Source organism: Tasmannia lanceolata, unplaced genomic scaffold (genome assembly GCF_043159265.1).
Source record: "Tasmannia lanceolata isolate RefF3 unplaced genomic scaffold, GAP_Taslan_0.1 ptg000003l, whole genome shotgun sequence".
Classification (NCBI taxonomy): Eukaryota; Viridiplantae; Streptophyta; class Magnoliopsida; order Canellales; family Winteraceae; genus Tasmannia; species Tasmannia lanceolata.
The window spans coordinates 63,013,935-63,035,295 of NW_027518680.1; the positions used below are offsets into that span (position 1 = coordinate 63,013,935).

The 21,361-nt window shown below is 38.0% G+C and overlaps 1 protein-coding gene, 1 long non-coding RNA gene and 1 pseudogene across 2 annotated transcripts; 2 read left to right on the forward strand and 1 right to left on the reverse strand.

Annotated features, from left to right (window-relative positions):
* Nucleotides 1-4,496: 4,496 nt before the first annotated feature.
* Nucleotides 4,497-5,774, reverse strand: LOC143870047 (pentatricopeptide repeat-containing protein At2g27610-like). The gene is made up of 4 exons (XM_077376557.1): nucleotides 5,614-5,774; nucleotides 5,313-5,531; nucleotides 5,018-5,207; nucleotides 4,497-4,925 (listed from the first exon to the last, which is right to left on the reverse strand). Exons 1-4 carry the CDS (start codon nucleotides 5,772-5,774, stop codon nucleotides 4,497-4,499), a joined length of 999 nt encoding a protein of 332 aa, XP_077232672.1.
* Nucleotides 5,775-10,613: 4,839 nt separating this feature from the next.
* LOC143864306 (uncharacterized) lies at nucleotides 10,614-13,535 on the forward strand (annotated as a pseudogene).
* A 4,776-nt stretch (nucleotides 13,536-18,311) lies between these two features.
* On the forward strand, nucleotides 18,312-20,236 carry LOC143858366 (uncharacterized). Its single transcript, XR_013238929.1, has 4 exons — nucleotides 18,312-18,627; nucleotides 18,747-18,815; nucleotides 18,960-19,026; nucleotides 19,850-20,236. It is a non-coding gene; the product is annotated as an uncharacterized LOC143858366 (long non-coding RNA).
* The last annotated feature ends 1,125 nt before the right edge of the window (nucleotides 20,237-21,361 follow it).

Below are 21,361 nucleotides of genomic sequence, written 5' to 3' on the forward strand. Positions count from 1 at the left end.
TTAATATGGAAATACTCCAGTCGGGTTTGAAATATATACACTTACACTTTCGTTTGCATGCTTTGGCATGTTTTTTGTTAGAATTTATTTTGGTTGCTATTTATTCCTGAAAACAATGACCAAATGCTATAGCTAAAAAAGGCCATCTCTTGAGTAAAATGAATTGTTAATGCTATCGCCCATACACATTATCAATATGATGCCGGTGTTGGCTGATTATCACCCCATGTAAAATTAGTTAAGATCGTATAAACACCCTGCTCTTTCAATTGTGAAGAGATCGACTTACTGTAATGACTTTCTTAAGGGCAAATAAAAATATTAATAAAGAAGAGATACACGGGGAAGCCCCGGTGATTGAGATGATCAAAGGAATACAATGGGTCATCTCTGGGTAAAAAGAAATCAGATCTCCAATGTTTGATTCTCTCCCAGCTAACTCCGAGTTTGCTTGCTCCTGAGGAACTGAGTGGGAGGCGTTGGACCACCAAATTGCTAGACCAAAACAGAGACCCCTCCACCAACCTCCTAGCTAGGCTCAGCCTTCCTGTCCCATCTCTAGGATTGAATGAGGATTACTTGGGGCTCACTCAAAAGATCTCCAATCCTCTCCTTCCACCTCATATCTTCTACTGCCCTCTTCCCCTAACTCAGACCAATGCCCAATGCTAGGACTAGGAGTTACTGACTGACATTTCTAGAGTTATACAGCTTGTTAATATAATTGTCCATGCACATTAGCTATGTGATGGAGTTAGTTTTTCTGTTGACAGACTGTCGGCCATGTGGAACAAATAGTTGAAATGCTATGGACGGCTCTCTCTCTCTCTCTCTCTCTGCCTTTTTTCTCTTCTCTTCCATTTTTGGGGTCATCTAGTCCCCTCTTTTATCTTAATCTTTGTTATCTCTCATGTAATTAAAATAAGACTACTCTTTCGGTTGTGAAGAGTCCTACTGAAATGAGTTAAATTCAGATTGTTCAGTTTGGTATCAAACTCCCATGTAACAGTGCTAGACTACCAAGTTTCCATCAAAGTGACAATCTTCTAATGGAGAGTTACTTCATGTGGCGGACATGATGGAACTGAGCCACATCTAAAAGGTTAGATAGGATGCACTTAGACCAAGGTATTTCTCCTGAGTTGACCATATGAGATAGGAGTATATGAGATGTGTGTAGTGCCAATGTAAAGAATAAGTCAACTCTATGTCATCTCAAATTTGTAGGTGTTAGCTTCTTTTTTGGACCAAATGGATGTATGGGTTCTCCAATAGAGGTACATGAGGCGTTGTTCTTGTTACACACTCTTATTTCTTCTATATTGTGTTGCCTGAGCATCTCATGACATAATAACCCGCCATTCCTCCTATGTGTTGCAGAGACTGTCCACTAATTCAAATAGAAACATATTATGGAATTGTGCTATTCTGATCATGGTCCCAAAAAATCAACCTTAATTACGTGAAAACACAGATGCCTACAGAAAATAGTTTGCAAAATGTGTACATGGCTACATGCTACATCACCTGATAATTTTGGCAGCACCAAATCCAAGAGTGTCATGAAATAAATCTTTGAAGTTATTATCTTGTACAAGCAGCTGCAGCAGATCGGGGTTGTTATATATAGCCATGAGATATGCCTCACCATCATTGCTTTCATTCCAAAGTGTAGTGAAGTTGAAAAGGTTCCAAGTGTCTTCTATTGTCCTCAAAATCCACTGCTTATATTGCTGCACGATAAAAAACATTTAGGCATAAGTTGTGGCAGAAAACACGCCATTTATGCCATCAGTGCCCAAAGCAAGAAACAACTATAAGATGCCTGTCCAAGAGAAATTAGTATTCAATCAAGGACAAAAGATCGATTTCGTAGTAATATATATCTTTTATAGCACGGAATCAACATGTAGAACGGAATATATGAGCCATGTAGTATATCACTATATCACATGAATGACAATAGAGTAATTAAAGAAAAATAATAATCTGAAAGAGTATGGTGACATTCATGGAGTCAGCATCCAACAGCAATACCAGATTTATCGACTAAAATTCCATTTTTCCCTTTTCTTTTTGACCTCATGTTAAACTTATGCTGTGATATGTACTTCTTAGGATTTTCAAAAAAAAAAAGATATGTACTAGTTAGGAAAATCTGCTTGCTAGGCAGGAGAAGATAACAGTTGGACTAGGTAATATAATGCCTAGAGACACGACGTCAAGAACACAAAATGAAAGCAGAGAATCAGGTAGTCGGAACTCTTTTTTAAGCTCTTTTTTAGTTAGCTTATGAGTCAAGTTCTGCTTTGTATAGAAATATACAAGTCCCGTTACCTCGCCTTGGAATAGAAACAAAGAGGATAGAGTAAAATGGGGTACGTAGACCATTTCAACAATATAATTGACATCAAATAGCCAATACGAAGAATATGAACTCACAGCCTATAGTAGTCCATGCAATTCGCAAATCACAATTGGTATCTAATCGTGTTTCTTGAACCCATATCAAGGATAAAACAGCACTATATGTCGTCTTTGACGATGTGCACAAACAGGCTCGGACCTGGCGAACATGATCTATGACGAACAATTTGCCCATGTAAAACTATCTTGCAAAGGCTTTGAAAATAGAAAAATCCCGAGAACTTGTGAAATGCAAGTCTAGAAGAAAAGAACCATTGAAAGAGAGAAGAGGGAGTTTTTTTTTTTCTCCATGTATAAACAACAGTCTCGCACTCAACGTCTCTCTCTCTCTCTCCCCTCTCTCTCTCTGTTTGGCAAAAAGAGTTACAAAGAAAACATCAAACAATGAACCAAAAAGCTCAATGAAACTAGGTGCAAAATGTATAAAATATTAAAGAATTAAAATGGCATTGTACAACATTTGAAATGTGATTCACAAACTGACAAAAAAAATTAAATGCATTAAAATTCCAACAGCATATACACTTAAAATGTAAGAACAAAAATGTAGAGACAAAATAAAATATAGAATAAACACTATATACAGTAAGTCTAAGGGACTCTTTGGATGCCACTAAAAATTATTTGCATATAAGCTTATATGCAAATGATTTTGAAGGTAGATATGATTATAAGCAAATAATGACTATACTTGTTTTATAAAATGATATAGTTAATGGCTTCCAACGAGGCCTTAATGTTGCCTTTGCAAATAAGATCAAACTAACATAATCCTATTTTCAAATAAGGAGAGATTTTGGTGGCATCCAAAGATGCCCCAAGGGTATCTTTCCAAGTTTCCTTACACGTAATAAAGGAATTCTACCAAGAGAGTGCTCCCCTTCATCATAAGGACTCAGAGATGTGCTGCTCATAAGCTTGATCTGTCTGCGATCAGCGCAGGATACTCTAATTGTTCACCGTTATAATCGGGACCAAGGAAGCAGGAAGCTCTAATCAGAATGGGGAAACGTGATTCTTTGAAACGCGATTCGGAAATGGGATCTTCTTGATTACCCAATTTTTGAGAATCTCGTTTCAGAAACTTGGGAAATGCGATTCCCACTCTATGTGAAGCGCGTTTCCTATCAACCCTCCTTGTCACTTGCTGGTCCTCTTCTCTTCTTGGTGGTCCTCTTCTCTTTCTCTTCTTAGTTACATATAAATATAAGAATACCCCCCATTTGAATGTATTACAAATAGTTTCAAGAGCCAAATCTTAAAGGATAAAAAGTCAACTTTCTAGTTCTAGTACAAAATTCGAAAAAACGGATCGGGTCAAAATCTTAACTTCCAAATGATAGTGTATTTTTCTAATTTTAAAAATTCATAAATCCTATCATGTACAAACATTATTAAAAATAAACAGCCCGGTAAAAAAAACTCATAATTTGGTTTCTAAAAATTTTTCATCTTGTCAGGCACTCGTCAACAGACTGGTCAACACAGGCATTCAACAAATAGTGATTTTCCTTTAAGTAAATGTTGGATCTTTTAATAAAAAATGTTTTTTAATATTTTGTTCATATAATTATTTCTTATATTTTTTAGTAATTTTTTATTTTTTTAGATTTCTTAAATATTTAACTATTAAAAAAAATCCCCCGATCCTTCCCTCTTCCCGCCTTCTTGGGAGCCTTTTCTTACCGCTCTGGCACACATTAACACCAATGGAAACTAGAAATGCATCTCGCTTCCATGACACGAAGATGTAGCTATTCTATTTGGTGTCAATATCCTCCATTTCTATCACCATGAACCTCAACAATGTGAGTTGGGCACTAGATCGAATTTCTAGACATCAACAGGTTTTACAGCCAAGAAATATCTCATAAGGCCAATATTAATGCAGCCCATAAGATTATATATCTGATTTTTGTCTATCAATAGATTGGTGATTCTTGTAACTGTCATAGTATATCTTCTTTCTTCTTCCTGCCCTATAAATTCATTTGGATTTGGTATTGCTTTTACCAGTAATCTACACATTTCTTGCCCAAAAAAATGAAAACGCCTAATGCTACAGCCAGCTACTCACAGTAATAAGAAATGATTGCTTCCTTTTGCGACTCATCAACGTCATGAACTGCCCGCTTCTCATATATCGCCTCCCTATTTTGTTGAGTAACATCTCCTGGTATGAAAATGTTCCTTCGGCTTCCAATGTCAATCCAGCTGAACCCAACGTCCCTCTTTAACCCTCTATCTTTCATCAGCCTCCTCACTCTTACTGCATCATCCCACATACCAAAGGCAGCATATAGATTAGCTAGAAGAATGTGAGTATGCTCATCATCAGGTTCCATCTCAAGAATTCTTGTTGCAGCAAGCACACCAAGTTCGAGTTGCTTATGTGCATGGCACACCCCGAGTAACACCCTCCACAAGCTCAAGCAAAAGTTCCACTTAGTTCCAATAAGAGCAATGCTAGTCTCAACCAACTTTTCAGCTCTTCCAAACTGACAGGAATGCCCGAACATACCAACCATGCAAGCATAGTGCTCATTGCTCAATGCTCATGGAGCTGAAAAATGTGGGTTCCTTCTCTGACTAGGCCTGCATGAGCACAAGCAGTAAGCAATCCGAGAAAGGTTACGGAATTTGGTTTGACACCTTCTGCTTTCATCCTCTCAAACAGATTGAGTGATTCATAATCATGTCCAAACCCAGTAATCATGCCAGGCCATGAAAAAACATCTCTTCTTTCCCTCCTTTCAAATACACTAATCGCATTGATGATGCTACCACATTTTGAATATATGGATACCAAAGCATTATTTATTGACAACACATGAGTTTGCTGATTAGGAATCTGAAACTGCTATTTTATGGTGAAAGCATGAAACTGTTTGCTGAACTGCAAGGAAGCCAATCTGCTGCAAGTTGTAAGAAGAAACGAGAAAGCCAACTGATGGAAATGCATTCCTTGCTCAAGCATATCTAGAAAGAGAATGATGGTGTCATAATAATGGCCACTGATGGAATACCCATTCATCAACACATTCCACGTGTAGAAATCCCTCTTGCTCATTGCTTTGATGATTTTCTTTGCATCGGTCAGCCTACTGCATTTTGAGTACATTGTTAAGATAGCATTTAGCTCTAAAATATAAGCTTGATCTTTCTGCTTTTCAGCACTTATCATACATTGTAATAAGAGAATTGGATATGCCCATCTCATGTTCAAGTCCCGACTTGATCATCTGCACATGGACTTCTTGACCATGCTTTAGAGCTGAGGCGGCAGATATAGCGCTCAGGATGCTGGGAAATGTTATGAGGATTGGTATTACACATGATTCTGACATGACTAGTCCACGGAATAAATCTATGGCAATTTTGCTGCAACAAATTCTGTTCATATCCTGCGACATTTTTTTTTTTTTTTTTTTTTAAATTGACTTTTATTACCAAGAAAAGATGAAAGGGGGACATACATTAGTTACACCCCCCACTTAGAGATCATCAGAAAATGATAACACTTCTACATATTCTTTGCAATACCCTCCATCTCGGGCGCTATAAAAATGGACATGAATTCACGCAGAACACCATCCTTTGCCAGCTGATCAACGACCTCGTTAGCCGATCTCCTCCGATGTTCGATTGTTGGCATGATGACACTCACCAAATCCCTAATTTTAGTCACGAAGTTATGCAATCTCCAGGGTCCGTTTGAGTTTTTGGTTGCCCAAGCAATGGTGTTTGAGGAATCACCTTCTACAATTAGCGGTCCGAGCTTGCTATTAGCGAACCATTTAAACCCAAATAACAGCGCTCGTACCTCAGCTTCATTAGCGTAACAGATGCCTGCCGGTCCTAAGAAAGACATCAGTATCGTCTCATTGTTATCGCGAATGACTCCACCGATCCCTGCTTTTCCGGGATTTTCTGATGGAGCTTCCGTCAAAGTTTAGCTTGAACCAACCAATCGGCGGAGGTTGCCATTTTGGGGTAACTTTTTCCTTGATCATCTGCTCCCAAATAATAGTATTCCAACTCCTTAATATATCCTCGATTCCATAATTAATTCTCATTCTATCTTTGATCCATGAAATTAATTTAATTTTAATCTGTAAGATGACCCAATTCAACCTCCTTTCTTTATATCCGGTTGTTTCTTTTATTCCATATGTTCCAGATGATGACACAAGTAAGGAATTTCCACATCGCTTGCCCCATATCTCCAAACGTACCACCACGCCAGTTCAATAAGGTCCTTCTAATGCCTTTTGTAAAAGCCCATGACACATCAAAGAATCTAAGAAAATTCATCCAAATTTGATAGGTTAACGGACAATGTAGAAGTAAATGATCAATAGTTTCCTCTGCTTTCTTGCATAGAACACACCGGCTTGCCATCTGAAATTTCCTTCTCTTTAGTCTGTCTTATGTATTTATGCTTTTATGACTGACGGTCCAAGCGAAAGCCTTTTACGACTGACGGTCCAAGCGAATGCCGCCACTCTTGGAGGTGCCCAAGTCTTCCAAACTCTCGCCTGACACTTAGCCTTCCTATTCCCACTGCACAAGGCCGAAAAGAAAGATCTAACGGAGAAACTCCCGTCTGGATCAGGTGTCCAAATTCTTTCATCCATGACAAAAATCGAACAATGACAAGAATTTACAAGCTGTAATTGCGCTGTGAAGCTCACAATTTCATCATCTTTAAGAGCCCTGAGTAGCCGAATATCCCAAAAACCCCTTCCATGCTCTGACCCCCTAGTTAGATAGTCTGAGATTTTGGACTCACTGCTGGTGGCAAGCCTAAAAATGTCAGGAAATAAACAATACATCGGGTTCTCTCCCAATTTAACTTTTACTTTGTATGTACCTCGAATAATATTTCCTTAGAAAGGACTTTCATATATCTTATATTGCTAAATTTATTTATTAAGTATTAGAAATAAAAAAGTATAAATTATCAGTAAAGGAGCAATGTCTGTTCTTTCTCTCATCGATAATGTATAAGTGATTATAAATTTATGAAGCATTAATTATTAGAGCCTTAAACGTACATGTTCTTGAAACTTAATTTACTAAATAGTGACTGAGTTACGACTAAATTCTTCACCATCAAAACTGTTCATGCAAGACTTATGTTTGAAGTTACATTTTCTATATAATTTTGGCACTCTATTAAAAGTTTATATTTATCTTGCTACCTATATATTTTGAAATTTAAAATATTTATAAATTTAAAATTTAAATAAATAAATGTCATGGGTTATCTTTTGATTATTTGATAGATTTTGAACACTAAAACAATATTCTAAGTCATGACTCACAATATATTTTCCTTCTTATTTCTTTCCTCCAATTATTTGAAAATAAGTTCAAAATTCTAATAATATATTGGGATGATTGGAATTATCAAATACAGCTCATTAACAGTGAATTAAATCAAAAATTCAAATAGGGTTTATATGAAAATTTTAAAATGCTGACTTCAACCCGAATGAAGCGAACCGACTAACCAGGTTACATAGATTCTAACTATCAATGTTCGGATTTTTTTACTAACAGTCGCCCTAGGAACCGTGAGGCGGGTAGTCTAGCTCATGGGAGTATGACTAGAGCCGAGCTATAATTTTTTGAATTTCTTCCCCTCTAAGAAATTATGTCTGTTTATTTGGCTTTTGTACTCCTAGACCCATGACCCGCCTTGATCTTTGGCACTCTTTTTTCCAAAATAAAGTACCAACTCAACTCAACTAAGCCTTTGTCCCAAACTAGTTGGAGTCGGCTACTGAATAAAGTAACAACATTTCATAAAATAAAAAAATAAAAACTAACAGTCGCCCTAGGCCCCATTATGAGGTCTGTTGATCCATTGAACAACCTCTGGTCCAGCCTCGATCAAACAATCGAGTCCGTCTATCTAGGATGCAAATAGGATGCCCATTTAGCTGGCATGTGAGCTACCCTCATTATTGTTTCAATTCTCAATAGGATTTGCTAGGGAATTTTTTGGAAAGACATTTGCGGCTCACTTTTGCAGTAGATAACACCCAGCTCAGATGAATCAAAAGAATAAGACAAAATCTGTTAAAAACTGAGAATATTGTTTGTTCTCTTGCACAATTAAGCCGAGAATTGACTTTCCCCAAAATTGCCTAGCAATTATCAACATTCCAAATCACTCAAATTTATGGAATCTTAGGCTGATGATTAGGATAAAATCCTACCAATGACCAATAGGCTAAATTGGGAGAGGAAAAGGAGTCATTAGGAAGACACTACATTTTTAGGAAGTTTGTAACAGCCCTCCCAGTTATACCACGTGTCTATCTACAAAAAGTTTAACACAGTTAAGGGTGTGTATAAACTCTTTTTTCTTTATATATAATTTATGGAATTCCGTTTTCAAAGTGTTAATGTTGAGAAATTATATGGTGTAAGGGCTTACAACTAGGGGTGCAAGTTTGGCCCTGTCAGCCCTGACCCGCCCTGAGCCCGAACTGGGTCAGGGCTGGATTTTCCAACCCTGAGGGCGGACCAGGGTTTATTTTTTTAGACCCTGACTTAGGTCGGGTGTGGTTCTGGGTTAATGCCTCGGGTACCCTAACTCGGCCCGACCCTAAGTTTTCTATTGTAGAATTGAACCATCTATATGCATGTTTCTTTTGCTAATGTTTTCTATATCTTGGATTGATGTTTCTTTATATTATTATTATTAATTGTCTCTGTTGCCCATCATGTTGTTGAATTCATATTGTCTTATTTTGTTCCCTTTCTCTGTTTATTGATCATTTTGTTCTATATGATAAGTGGTTGCTTTATTTTTGGCACTCTTAACAGGTATTTGCACTAGGGTCAATTAGGCCAGGCCCGGCCCTGCCCTGCCCAATCAGGGCCAATCAAGGCGGGCCAGGGCCAGCACTGAGCCCTGTAGTGCGGGCCATGGGTTGAGGTTTTTCGGCCCTGGCTCAGGGTCAAGGCCGAGATAATGGGATCCAGGGTTGGGCTAGGGTTTTGAAAAACCCGACCCTGTTGCGGCCCTACTTACAACAATAAGGCCCTTTGTACGGTGGAAGTACCACCCTTGACTTTTGATCCATCAGCAGCTCCTCAAAAAGCTAAAAAAATGAGCAATATCAAGGGCGGTACCCTTACTGTTTTGTTGCAGGAAAATCTCTTTTTGTCATTTTCTGTCTAGTTGAATTCGAAAGAGACAACATCCATTTCAGGACGGCAGGATCATCCCTCTGACTAAGTCAAGCACTTTAAGTAAAATTTCTAACTTGAGATAGGGTGACTCCGAGATGTATGCCTATATATTGCGGATTGGATGATGCTACAAAAATGGACCGATGGGATAATCGTAGCCGTCCATTTGATGGGCTTTAAATGATTTGTAGAAAAGGAAAAAGATTAACCGCCAACATTAATCGGTAGTAGTCTCATACAGAGGGCTACGATCATTCTGATCAGCGGTCCACATTCGGCCGGTAGAAGTCTAATACAGATGGCTAGGATCCACATTCGGCCGGTAAAAGTCTAATACAGATGGCTAGGATCGTTCTGATCAACGGTCCACATTCACCTGGTAGATTCCTATATGGATGGCTAAAGTAAACTGATTATTTGAATGTAAATTGCGTTTAATTTTTAGTTCAATGGTCAGTTTTGGACTCAAAATCAATTCTCAAAATCCAAATAGAACAGGTTGGAAAGATTAGGTAGTGATGAGCAAAAGTCATGGATCCTATTCAGCTCCTTTTTCTTCCCCGGGCCACCCCCTTTAGTGTATTTATGACTGCTCATTTTACTCTAGAAGGGCGTTCCTCAGTGAAGAAAATGGGATGAATATATCATTTCCCCTAGAACAATGGTCTGTTGGGCAATCAAACAAATAGATATGATAATAATGCCCAACTACGGCTCCAATCGGACAAATAGATGTGATAATAAATAGAAACCTTTGAATGTGATAACAAATAGATGTGATAATAATGCCCAATTCTCTCCATTTTTGCCATTGGCAGGGAGTCACATGTAGTCGTCGCCATTCTCAAAGGGTCATTGCCTTGAACCTTGGCGATCAAGGCTTGGTCGGACCCATGTCCCCTCACATAGCAAATCTTACCTTCCTCCATGAAATCAACCTCGCAAACAATGGATTCTCCGGCCAACTCCCTCCAGAGATGAGTGGTCTATTCCGTTTGCGTTCTCTCAATCTGAGCCGCAATTCATATGAAGGAGAAATACCAACCAATCTGACTGCCCATTGTCCAAAACTCACGTCCATGACTTTAAGTTTCAATAATTTTGTTGGGGGAGTTCCCTACAAGTTCCACTCGTTCTCTCAGCTCGCTTACTTAGACCTTTGGAAAAATAATCTCATGGGAAACATCCCAACTTCTCTTGGGAACCTTTCATTTCTCATCCATTTAGATCTAGGATATAATAGTTTGGAAGGAAGCATCCCGTATGAGCTCGGACGACTAACCGGCTTAAATTTCCTTCAACTCAGTGTAAATAATTTGTCTGGTATGATTCCTCAACCAATTTACAATCTCTCATCTATTTCTACTCTCTCTCTGGCAGCAAATCATTTGCATGGAAGCCTTCCACCCGACCTGGGCCTCTCTCTCCCTAATTTACAATGGCTTCTCATGGATTACAACATATTCACAGGACCCATTCCAGTCTCTTTTTCTAATGCATCACGCCTTGTAGCCCTTGATTTTGGTTGGAATAGCTTTAGTGGACTCCTGCCTATGAATTTGGGAAGCCTTCAAGACCTCTATATTCTTAGCTTCACAGATAATTGGCTAGGAAGCAGAGGCAAATCTAACGACATGATTTTTCTCACTTCTTTAACCAATTGCTCTGGTCTACAAAAATTATCTCTGGACACCAATTACTTAAGTGGTGCACTGCCCGACTCTATAGCTAATCTCTCAACTCAACTGACATACCTGACATTAGGAAGAAACCAGATATTTGGGAGCATCCCATCAGGTATTGAAAATCTGGTAGGTTTAACAACTCTGGGCATGGAGAAGAATTTTCTCACAGGAACTATTCCTTTCGGAATTGGAAAGCTTATAAGCTGCAATTATTGACCTTTCAGACAAATGGACTGTTCGGTCAAATTCCATCTTCCCTTGGCAACATAACTCATTTGTTACGACTCAATTTACAAAAAAATAAATTACAAGGAAGCATTCCATCAAGTATAGGAAACTGTGGATATTTAGAAGGAGTAATCCTTCGTCAAAATAGCCTCAGTGGTACAATACCCACACAAATTCTGAAGCTTTCCTCACTAACAATAGTCCCTGACTTATCACATAATTCTTTCATAGGGTCCCTTGATTCAGAAGTAGGAAACTTGAAACAACTTGGGAATTTAGATATTTCTTATAATAATTTATCAAGTGAAATTCCTAGTACATTACGAAATTGTCATAGTTTGGAATACTTACACATGGATCATAACCTCTTTCAAGGAACCATTCCTTCATCATTGGTCAATTTAAAAGGTATTCAAGAGCTAGATCTTTCACACAATAACTTGTTTGGAAAGATTCCAGAATACATGGAAAAGTTTCACTTACTTTCGTATCTAAATCTGTCTTTTAATGATCTTGAGGGTGATGTACCAAAGGAAGGGATTTTTAGAAATGCAAGTGCGATTTCAGTTTATGGAAACAACAAGCTTTGTGGGGGTATCCTAGAACTACAGTTGCCAGCATGCCCTCTCCAAGTTTATAACAAACATGGAAAATCTCATTCTCTACGAGTAATAATTTCAATTGTCAGTGTGATTTTATTCCTTATTATACTATCTTGTTTCTTTGCTCCCTTCTATTGGAAAAGAAAGTTGAGAAAGAATCCTGTTGTTTCGACGCCTTTGGAGGATCTATGCTTAAAGCTTTCTTATGCAGAGCTCCTAAGAGCAACTAATGGGTTCTCATTGGAAAATTTGATTGGTGCTGGAAGTTATGGTTCTGTTTATAAACGATTTTTAGACCACAATGAAACGGCTGTTGCAGTGAAGGTACTCAACCTTCAACAACACGGGGCTACTAAGAGCTTCAACGCCGAATGTGAAGCCTTAAGAAACATTCGGCATCGGAATCTCATTAAAATCTTAACTTCTTGCTCAAGTATTGATTACCAAGGCAATGATTTTAAAGCTTTGGTTTTCGAGTACATGCCTAATGGGAGTTTAGAGAAGTGGTTGCACCAAAGTGAAGATGGGCAACATCCAGTGATGAACTTGACCCTTATTCAAAGGCTTAATATAGCCATTGATGTGGCCTCTGCATTGGATTATCTTCATCACCATGGTGAAATACCACTTGTTCATTGTGATTTAAAACCAAGCAATGTTCTTCTTGATGACGACATGAATGCCCATGTGGGTGATTTTGGGTTAGCAAGGTTTATTTTTGAACCCAATGCTAATCGCTCTAATAATCAAAGTAGCTCGCTGACGATAAAGGGTTCAATTGGATATGTTGCTCTAGGTAAATGACTCTATCAAAAAAATTTGTTCTTTATTATTATCTTACAAGATTTTTAAAATTTTTATTAGCTTGATTACACGAATCTCATATTTCCTTTCTAACAAGATCAAAGCTTTGATTTTTATCTTCATGTTTAAATGCAAAGAGTATGGGATGGGTGGAAAGAGATCTACACATGGAGACGTGTATAGTTATGGAATCTTGTTGCTGGAGATGTTCACAGGAAAAAGTCCAACGGACAATTTGTTTACAGATGGCCTAACTCTCTACCAGTTTGCTAAGATGGCCCTACCAGATCGAGTGATGGACATTACAGACCAAAAATTGCTCTCAGAAGAATTTCAAGTTGCCAACAATAATAACAACCATAGAAATATAAGAAGTAGAATGCATGACTGTGTGGTCTCAATGTTCAGAATCGGTGTCTCTTGCTGTGCAAAATCGCCAAGAGATCGAATGCAGATGGGTGATGTTGTCAAGGAATTGCATGTGATTAGTGACTTGTATCAAGGAATAGGCATCTATCGAGATAGGCAAAATAGGATGCCAGCTTTACACGAGGGTTCATCTTATCTAAGTAATTACTAAGGTATTAATTGAAGTTGACATCAATCATTGGAAATATTTTCTTATAACCTCATCATGAGATATGCAACTTTAATGTAAGGATGGTTGTGGCATTCGTTTATGTTGATTTTCACCTCCATTTGTTTGTATTATCGTAAAAATGGCATCATTTCCAGCTCTCTCTTCTTTGCCTATTCATGAAAATAAAGTCATGTTCAGGAAACATACAAACAGACGTTGTTAAAGAGGGTGGAAGTATTATTTCCATTTTGAGAATGCTATAAAGTCTATCACTTGGCATAGTGAGTCTTTCCACTTTGTAGTATTTCAGTGGATTTAGCTTTGTTTATCGTTTAGTTCAGTATTAATTTAGGCTGATTCCATAAAATGAGATTTCAATAAAATAAGGAGTCTTTATGTCTCGTTATACCAAAGGCCTGTTTCCAAAAACGAAATACACCTAAGTTATGATTGATCTTAATCACACTTGATTGGCCTTGCTTTCGTTATGCTATATGTGGCTCAAAAATCGTACCAATCATTTAAGGAAAATGATAAATACACCCTTTTATTTACCAAGATAGCCCTGCCAGTGGTTTCATAACTCTGGAAAGATGCTCAAAAAGCCAGGATGGCTTAGGTTTTTTGCTTGGCATTTGGATTCCACATTAGCAAAACCTCTTGTTTTGTATAGAAACGAAATCTCTAGTGACTATCAGGGATGTTTCTTGCTTTTATAATTGCTTGTCTGTTGATGTGTCACCCTTGTCTCCTTCCAATGAAATCCAAGCCACATTCCACAGAAGGTAGAATTTTTCTTGAATTTGTTGAGGATGCTGTTTTCCCTCTCTCTCTCTCTCTCTCTCTCTCTCTCTCTCTCTCTCTCTCTCTCTCTCTCTCTCTCTCTCTCTCTCTCTCTCTCTCTCTCTCTATATATATATATATATATATATATATATATATATATATATACACACACACACACACTAGTAGACAAACCAGAGGTTAATGGTTATAAAAGATGCCATAATACTGTTCTTTAATAATATATGTTTTGTTGCCAATACATGAAATAACGTATGATCCTAATGGGGCTTTGACCTCATGGAACAATTCTCTCCATTTTTGCCATTGGCAGGGAGTCACATGTAGTCGTCGCCATTCTCAAAGGGTCAATACCTTGAACCTTGGCGATCAAGGCTTGGTCGGACGTCCCATGTCCCCTCACATAGCAAATCTCACCTTCCTCCATGAAATCAACCTCGCAAACAACGGATTCTCTGGCCAACTCCCTCCAGACATGAGTGGTCTATTCCGTTTGCATTCTCTCAATCTGAGCCTCAATTCATATGAAGGAGAAATACCAGCCAATCTGACTGCCCATTGCCCAAAACTCACGTCCATGAATTTAAGTTACAATAATTTTGTTGGGAGGGTTCCCTACAAGTTCCACTCGTTCTCTCAGCTCGCTTACTTAGACCTTTGGAAAAATAATCTCATGGGAAACATCCCAACTTCGCGTGGGAACCTTTCATCTCTCATCAGTTTAGATCTAGGATGTAACAGTTTGGAAGGAAGCATCCCGTATGAGCTAGGACAACTAACCAGCTTAGAATTCCTTCAACTCAGTGCAAATAATTTGTCTGGTATGATTCCTCAACCAATTTACAATCTCTCGTCTAATTATGCTCTCTCTCTGGCATATAATCAGTTGCATGGAAGCATTCCACCCGACCTGGGCCGCTCTCTCCCAAATTTACGTGGGCTTCTCATGGATGGGAATCTATTCATGGGACCCATTCCAGTCTCTTTATGTAATGCATCGCGACTTTCAATCCTCGATTTTTCTAATAATAGCTTTAGTGGGTTCCTACCTATGAATTTGGGAAGCCTTCGAGGTCTCTATGCTCTTAACTTCGGAAATAATAAGCTAGCCAGCAGAGGCAAATCCAACGACACGACTTTCCTCACTTCTTTAACCAATTTCTCTCGTCTACAATTATTAGCACTGGACACCAATCACTTAAGTGGTGCACTGCCCGACTCTATAGCTAATCTCTCAGCTCAACTGACACGACTGGTTTTAGGAAGAAACCAGAAATTTGGTAGCATCCCATCAGGTATTGAAAATCTGGTAGGTTTAACAGCACTGGGCATGGAGAGGAATTTTCTCATAGTTACTATTCCTGTTGGACTTGGAAAGCTTAACAAGCTGCAATCATTGGCCTTGCAGACAAATGGATTGTACGGCCAAATTCCATCTTCACTTGGCAACATAACTCATTTGTTAGGACTTAGTTTATCTGAAAATAAATTACAAGGAGGCATTCCATCAAGTCTTGGAAATTGTGGATATTTAGTAGAACTAATGCTCGCTCAAAATAGCCTCAATGGTCCTATACCTACTCAGATTTTGAAGCTTTCCTCACTAACAATAGTCCTTGACTTATCGTATAATTCTTTCACAGGATCCCTTGCTTCAGAAGTAGGAAACTTAAAACAAGTTGGGGCATTAGAATTTTCTCATAAAAATTTAGCAGGTGAAATTCCCAACACGTCAGGCAACTGTATTAGCTTGGAATACTTATACATGGATCGTAACCTCTTTCAAGGAAGCATTCCTTCATCATTGGCCAATTTAAAAGGAATCCGAGAGCTAGATCTTTCATACAATAACTTGTCCTGAAAGATTCCAGAATACTTGGAAAAATTTCACTTTCTCGAGTATCTAAATCTGTCTTTTAATGATCTTGAGGGTGATGTACCAAAGGAAGGGATTTTTAGAAATGCAAGTGCCATTTCAGTTTATGGAAACAACAGGCTACGTGGGGGTATCCTAGAACTACAGTTGCCAGCATGCCCTGTCCACGTTTATAACAGACGTGGAAAATCTCATTTTCTACGAGTAATAATTTTAATAGTCAGTGTGATTTTATTCCTTACTATGCTATCTTGTTTCTTTGCTCCTTCTATTGGAAAACAAAGTTGAGAAATAATCCTTTTGTTTCGATGCCTTTGGAGGATCTATGTTTAAAGCTTTCTTATGCGGAGCTCCAAATAGCAACTAATGGGTTCTCATTGGAAAATTTGATTGGTGCTGGAAGTTATGGTTCTGTTTAAAAAGGATTTTTAGACCACAATGAAACGGCTGTTGCAGTGAAGGTACTCAACCTTCAACAACACGGGGCTACTAAGAGCTTCAACGCTGAATGTGAAGCCTTAAGAAACTTTCGGCATCGGAATCCAATTAAGATCATAACTTCTTGCTCAAGTATTGATTACCAAGGCAATGATTTTGAAGCTTTGGTTTTTGAGTACATGCCTAATGGGAGTTTAGAGAAGTGGTCACATCAAAGTGGAGATATGCAACCTCCATTGATGTTGGATTATCTTCATCACCATGGACAAACACCACTTGTTCATTGTGATTTAAAACCGAGCAATGTTCTTCTTATGATGACATGAATGCCCATGTGGGGAATTTTGGGTTAGCAAGGTTTATTTTTTAAGACATGCTAATCACTCTAACAATCAAAGTAGCTCACTGACAATAAAGGGATCTATTGGATATGTTGCTCCAGGTAAATGACTTTATGAATATTTTTTAATCTTTATTATTATCTTATAAGATTTTAAAATTTTCATTAGCTTGATTATAGGATGAAGTTTTATTTGGCAACATGTCATAGTTTCTTTCTAACAAGATCAAAGGTTTGATTTTTGTATTCATGTTTCAATGGAAAGAATATGGTATGGGTGGAAAGAGATCTACGCATGGAGACGTGTATAGTCATGGAATCTTGTTGCTGGAGATGTTCACAGGAAAAGCTCCTACCAATGGCACTGCCAGATCGAGTGATCGAGATTACAGACACGCAATTGATCTCAGAAGAAGTCCAAGTTGTCAACAATAATAACAATGAAAATCATACCAATATGAAAAATAGAATGCATGACTGTGTGGTCTCAATGATCAGAATCAGTGTCTCTTGTTGTGCAGAATCACCAAGAGATCGAATGCAGATGGGTGATGTTGTCAATGAATTGCATGTGATCAAAAACTTATATCATGGAATTGGCATCCATCGAGACAGGAAAAATAGGATGCCAACTTTACGTGAGGGTTCATCTTATCTTAGCAATAACTAAGGTATTGATTGAAGTTGAATGGTTCAGTGACAAGAATCGTTGGAAACATTTTCTCATACCCTCATAATGAGATATGCAACTTTAATGTGAGGATGTTTATGGGATGCATTTATGTTGATTTTCACCTTCATTTGTTTGTATTCTCTTGAAAATTCCAGCTCTCTTCTTTGTTTGTTCTTGAAAATAAAGTGATATTGAGGAAATAGACAAACAAACAATGCTGCTGAAGGGGGTTGAAATATCACTTCCCTTTTGGGAATGCTATAAAGTCCATCACTTGACATTGTGGGTCTTTCCTCATTGTAGTACTTCATTGGATTTAGCTTCGTTGATCGTTTAGTTCAATGTTAATTTAGGTTTATTCTTTAAAATAAAATTTTAAAAATATCAGTCTTTATTCCTCATACCGAGGGCCTCCTTTCAGAAAAGTACGCTTAAGCTATGATTGATTCTGGGAAATGTTATCAGCACTACTGTATTTCGATGATCGCACTCTTCACTTTATTAAAAGTATGGTATGGCCCGCACTTACAAGAAAGTTAACCTTCAGCAGCGTTCTTTTACCGACGGTCATAAAATGTCCCTAAATAAAATAATTTGCGGCGTTTATTTGGTTAACGCTGGTGCATCCTAGGAATAATCACCGGCGTTTCTTGAACGTCACTGAACATTGCTAAGCAACGGCATTTTTTGTCAAAACGTCGCAAAACATGCGTTAATCCCATGGCCCCAACTGATTTTTTGCTTTGTTTTCAGGGACGTTGAACAAAACGTCGATAATTGCAATTACACCGTCGGATTTTATTGGCCGTCGGTGAAGGTCTTACTAAAAACCCAAATTACTAAAAACCCAAATTAAAAGAGATCGACCCCGCACTCAAAACGCGGTTTCTTTTTTCTTCCTCCTGCACGCTGTTTTCACCCTCCCCTGTGCGTGATTATCTCTCCCGCGATTTTCTCTCCGGTAACTCTCTTTCCGGAGATTATCTCTCAGGCATCTTCTTCGGATTTGCGATTTTATTTCTAGGGTTTTGATTTGCTTTCAGGAGTTTTGATATTCATTTTCAATTCTCTTTTTTCTAGGGTTTTGGTTTCTTTAAGAGAAGGGGTTTGGAATCTCGTTTCCTCACAAGAGAAGGTGAAGAAGAAAGGGTATAAGTCTCATTTATTCACATTGCCCTAAGGTTTTGAATCTTGTTTTATTTTTTTTCCTTTGGAAAATAAGGGTTTTGAATTCTCCTGTCAGATTTATCTTAAATCTAGGGTTTTGATTTCATTTTCAATTGCTTTTTCTAGGGTTTTGGTTTCTTCGAGAAGGGGTTTCCCTACCCATTTCCTCTCAAAAGAAGGCGAAGAAGAAAGGGTATGAATCTAGTTTATTCACATTGCCCTAGTGTTTTGAATCTTGTTTTCTATTTTTTTTCTCTTGGGAAATTAGAGTTTTGAATCTCCTTTTTAGAGATTATCTTAAATCTCTAATATTTTCTTTACTCTTTTGGAAAGAGTAATGAAATGGCGCAAAGTGATGAATTTTATTTGTTCCAATCATTTCTACCCGCTACATGTTTGTAGAAATGGCGCAAAGAGATGTTTCCATGCTCATCTCCATATGTTTTTTGAAGCAATGCCATGTTGTGCTTAAAGTTTTGATTAGAAATACTCTTTATATGATTGCATTGTGTTATGAATGTGATTTATTTGTGGGTTTTTTCCATTTTGAAATCCTGTTTTAAGGATTTCTTTAGTATTAAACCGACTCGTTGGATATAATGTCATAGATCGATTGATGGGGATCATCCTAAGGTCCAAATTTTAGAGTTGAATAAGCCTCCTGTGCACAAATGATGGGAACAAATTGGGAATAGAGCATATGCTGTGAATTCGTTTCAATGCATACTATCTCGCACAAATGTGTGACTGACCACCTTGTATGCATATCGTCTCCGCCTACTGTTATTCAGTTTGCTCATGAATATGAGTTTGATCTTTTACTTTTGTTTCCTAAAGAAAGTCAAGTATCAGTTGCATTGCATCAATTGATGCTGGCTATGTTATTTCATTTGGCTTTTATCCTTCACATTCTAGTGATTTTTGGGAGGTATTACCCTGTTGCCTAATACACCTTTAAGTTGATATGCAACTCTGGCTTAGCATTTCATTTCTAACTCATTTTCAACTTGTAACAGTTCTTAACACGAACAGTATGGTGGGTGATCCCACTCATCTGGCTGCTATTTGTATGTCGGTTTGTGACCACATCCATCCGAACGGGCCTTGCACTTTCAAGGTAGCTCTTATAGTGTTTACTGGTATATTTGTATGGACATTGCTGGAGTACACTTTGCACCGCTTCCTTTTTCACATCAAAACAAAAGGCAACCAAGAAGTAGAACATGACATGGTGAAACATTGATAGCCACACCCTGATCTTTTTTCTTGCCTCTTTTAAATGATTCTCTGGACCATTGAGTGAATCTGCATACATTGTTATGTTATGGGCTACATGATGGCCGACGTTTTCAAAACGCCGGCATATATAATAATTGCTGCACTCAAAAAGCAACTTTTTGTGACGTTTTCTAACGCCGGTGTAAGTACTTCACTGACTTTTGCGAACGTCAGTAAATTAGCGACACTGGATTTACGGGCATTTTCCAAAATGTCGGTGAATGTAATAGCGGCGTTTTTTCTTAGTTTCAGCGACGGTCTTGAAACTCGGTGGTAACCCATTTTCTTGTAGCTGGCCACATCCTAAATAGGTTGTGCCCCAAAAATCCTTTCCATATATAGGTTGATCCTAACCCTCCGATCTGTAGAGGATTAGGATCAAACAGTCCCTCCTCTACAGATAAAAAGATTCACACTGGTCATAATGTTGACGTCTGGTGAAAGTCTCATAAGAAACCAAGACAGAACAATACAAAGAAAAAAACAGTGCTCCTATTTGTTAATAAAATTTTCTTAGGATCAACCCATAAGAAAAGGAAAAAGGGAGGTGAAAGAGTCCGAAAGAGGGGTTTATGGTGTTGTTAGGGAAGGAATGGTAGAGAGACAAAAAAGGAGGTTGGGTCACATGCTAGCGGGAATCTTCTCAAGGTAAACGTAGGCGTGGGTCCCATATATGCAAAGATTGGGGTGCCATTATTGAAACAAGGGGGTGTGGATGTCAACCATTAGATTGTATTATCAGAAAAGCAAGTTGAAGATAAGGTCTTAAAAGTGCCATTGTTTTTCTAAGATTTCTCATCCTCTCTCCACTCCTATCCTCTTGAATCTCTCTCCCCTACCTTCTGTCAAATTGGACCCACAAGTATTCCCTGGGAGAAATTTTCATGGCTGCCAAACATCCCCTTGGTATTTTTCAAGGGAAATGGCATCCCTACTCACTTTTTTAATAAGAGTAACCCTTTTTTTTTTTTTATGTTGTTCCAATCTATGCTACATAGGGGAATGCTATACTTAAGGACACCCTTGCGAATATTGATCTTGACAATGATCTGCCTCTATGTAGGGAATTTTTTTAGGATATTTTTCCAAGGAAAATGAGTTTTCACATGTTTGGTAAACTCATTTTTCTTGATTTTTTTTCCCAAAGTCAAATGAATTAATTGTTTTTCAAGGAAACTGCAAGATTACTAGATCCCGGATTTTTTCCATCGAATGTTTTTTCATGAAAAATATTATATTTCATCATTTTT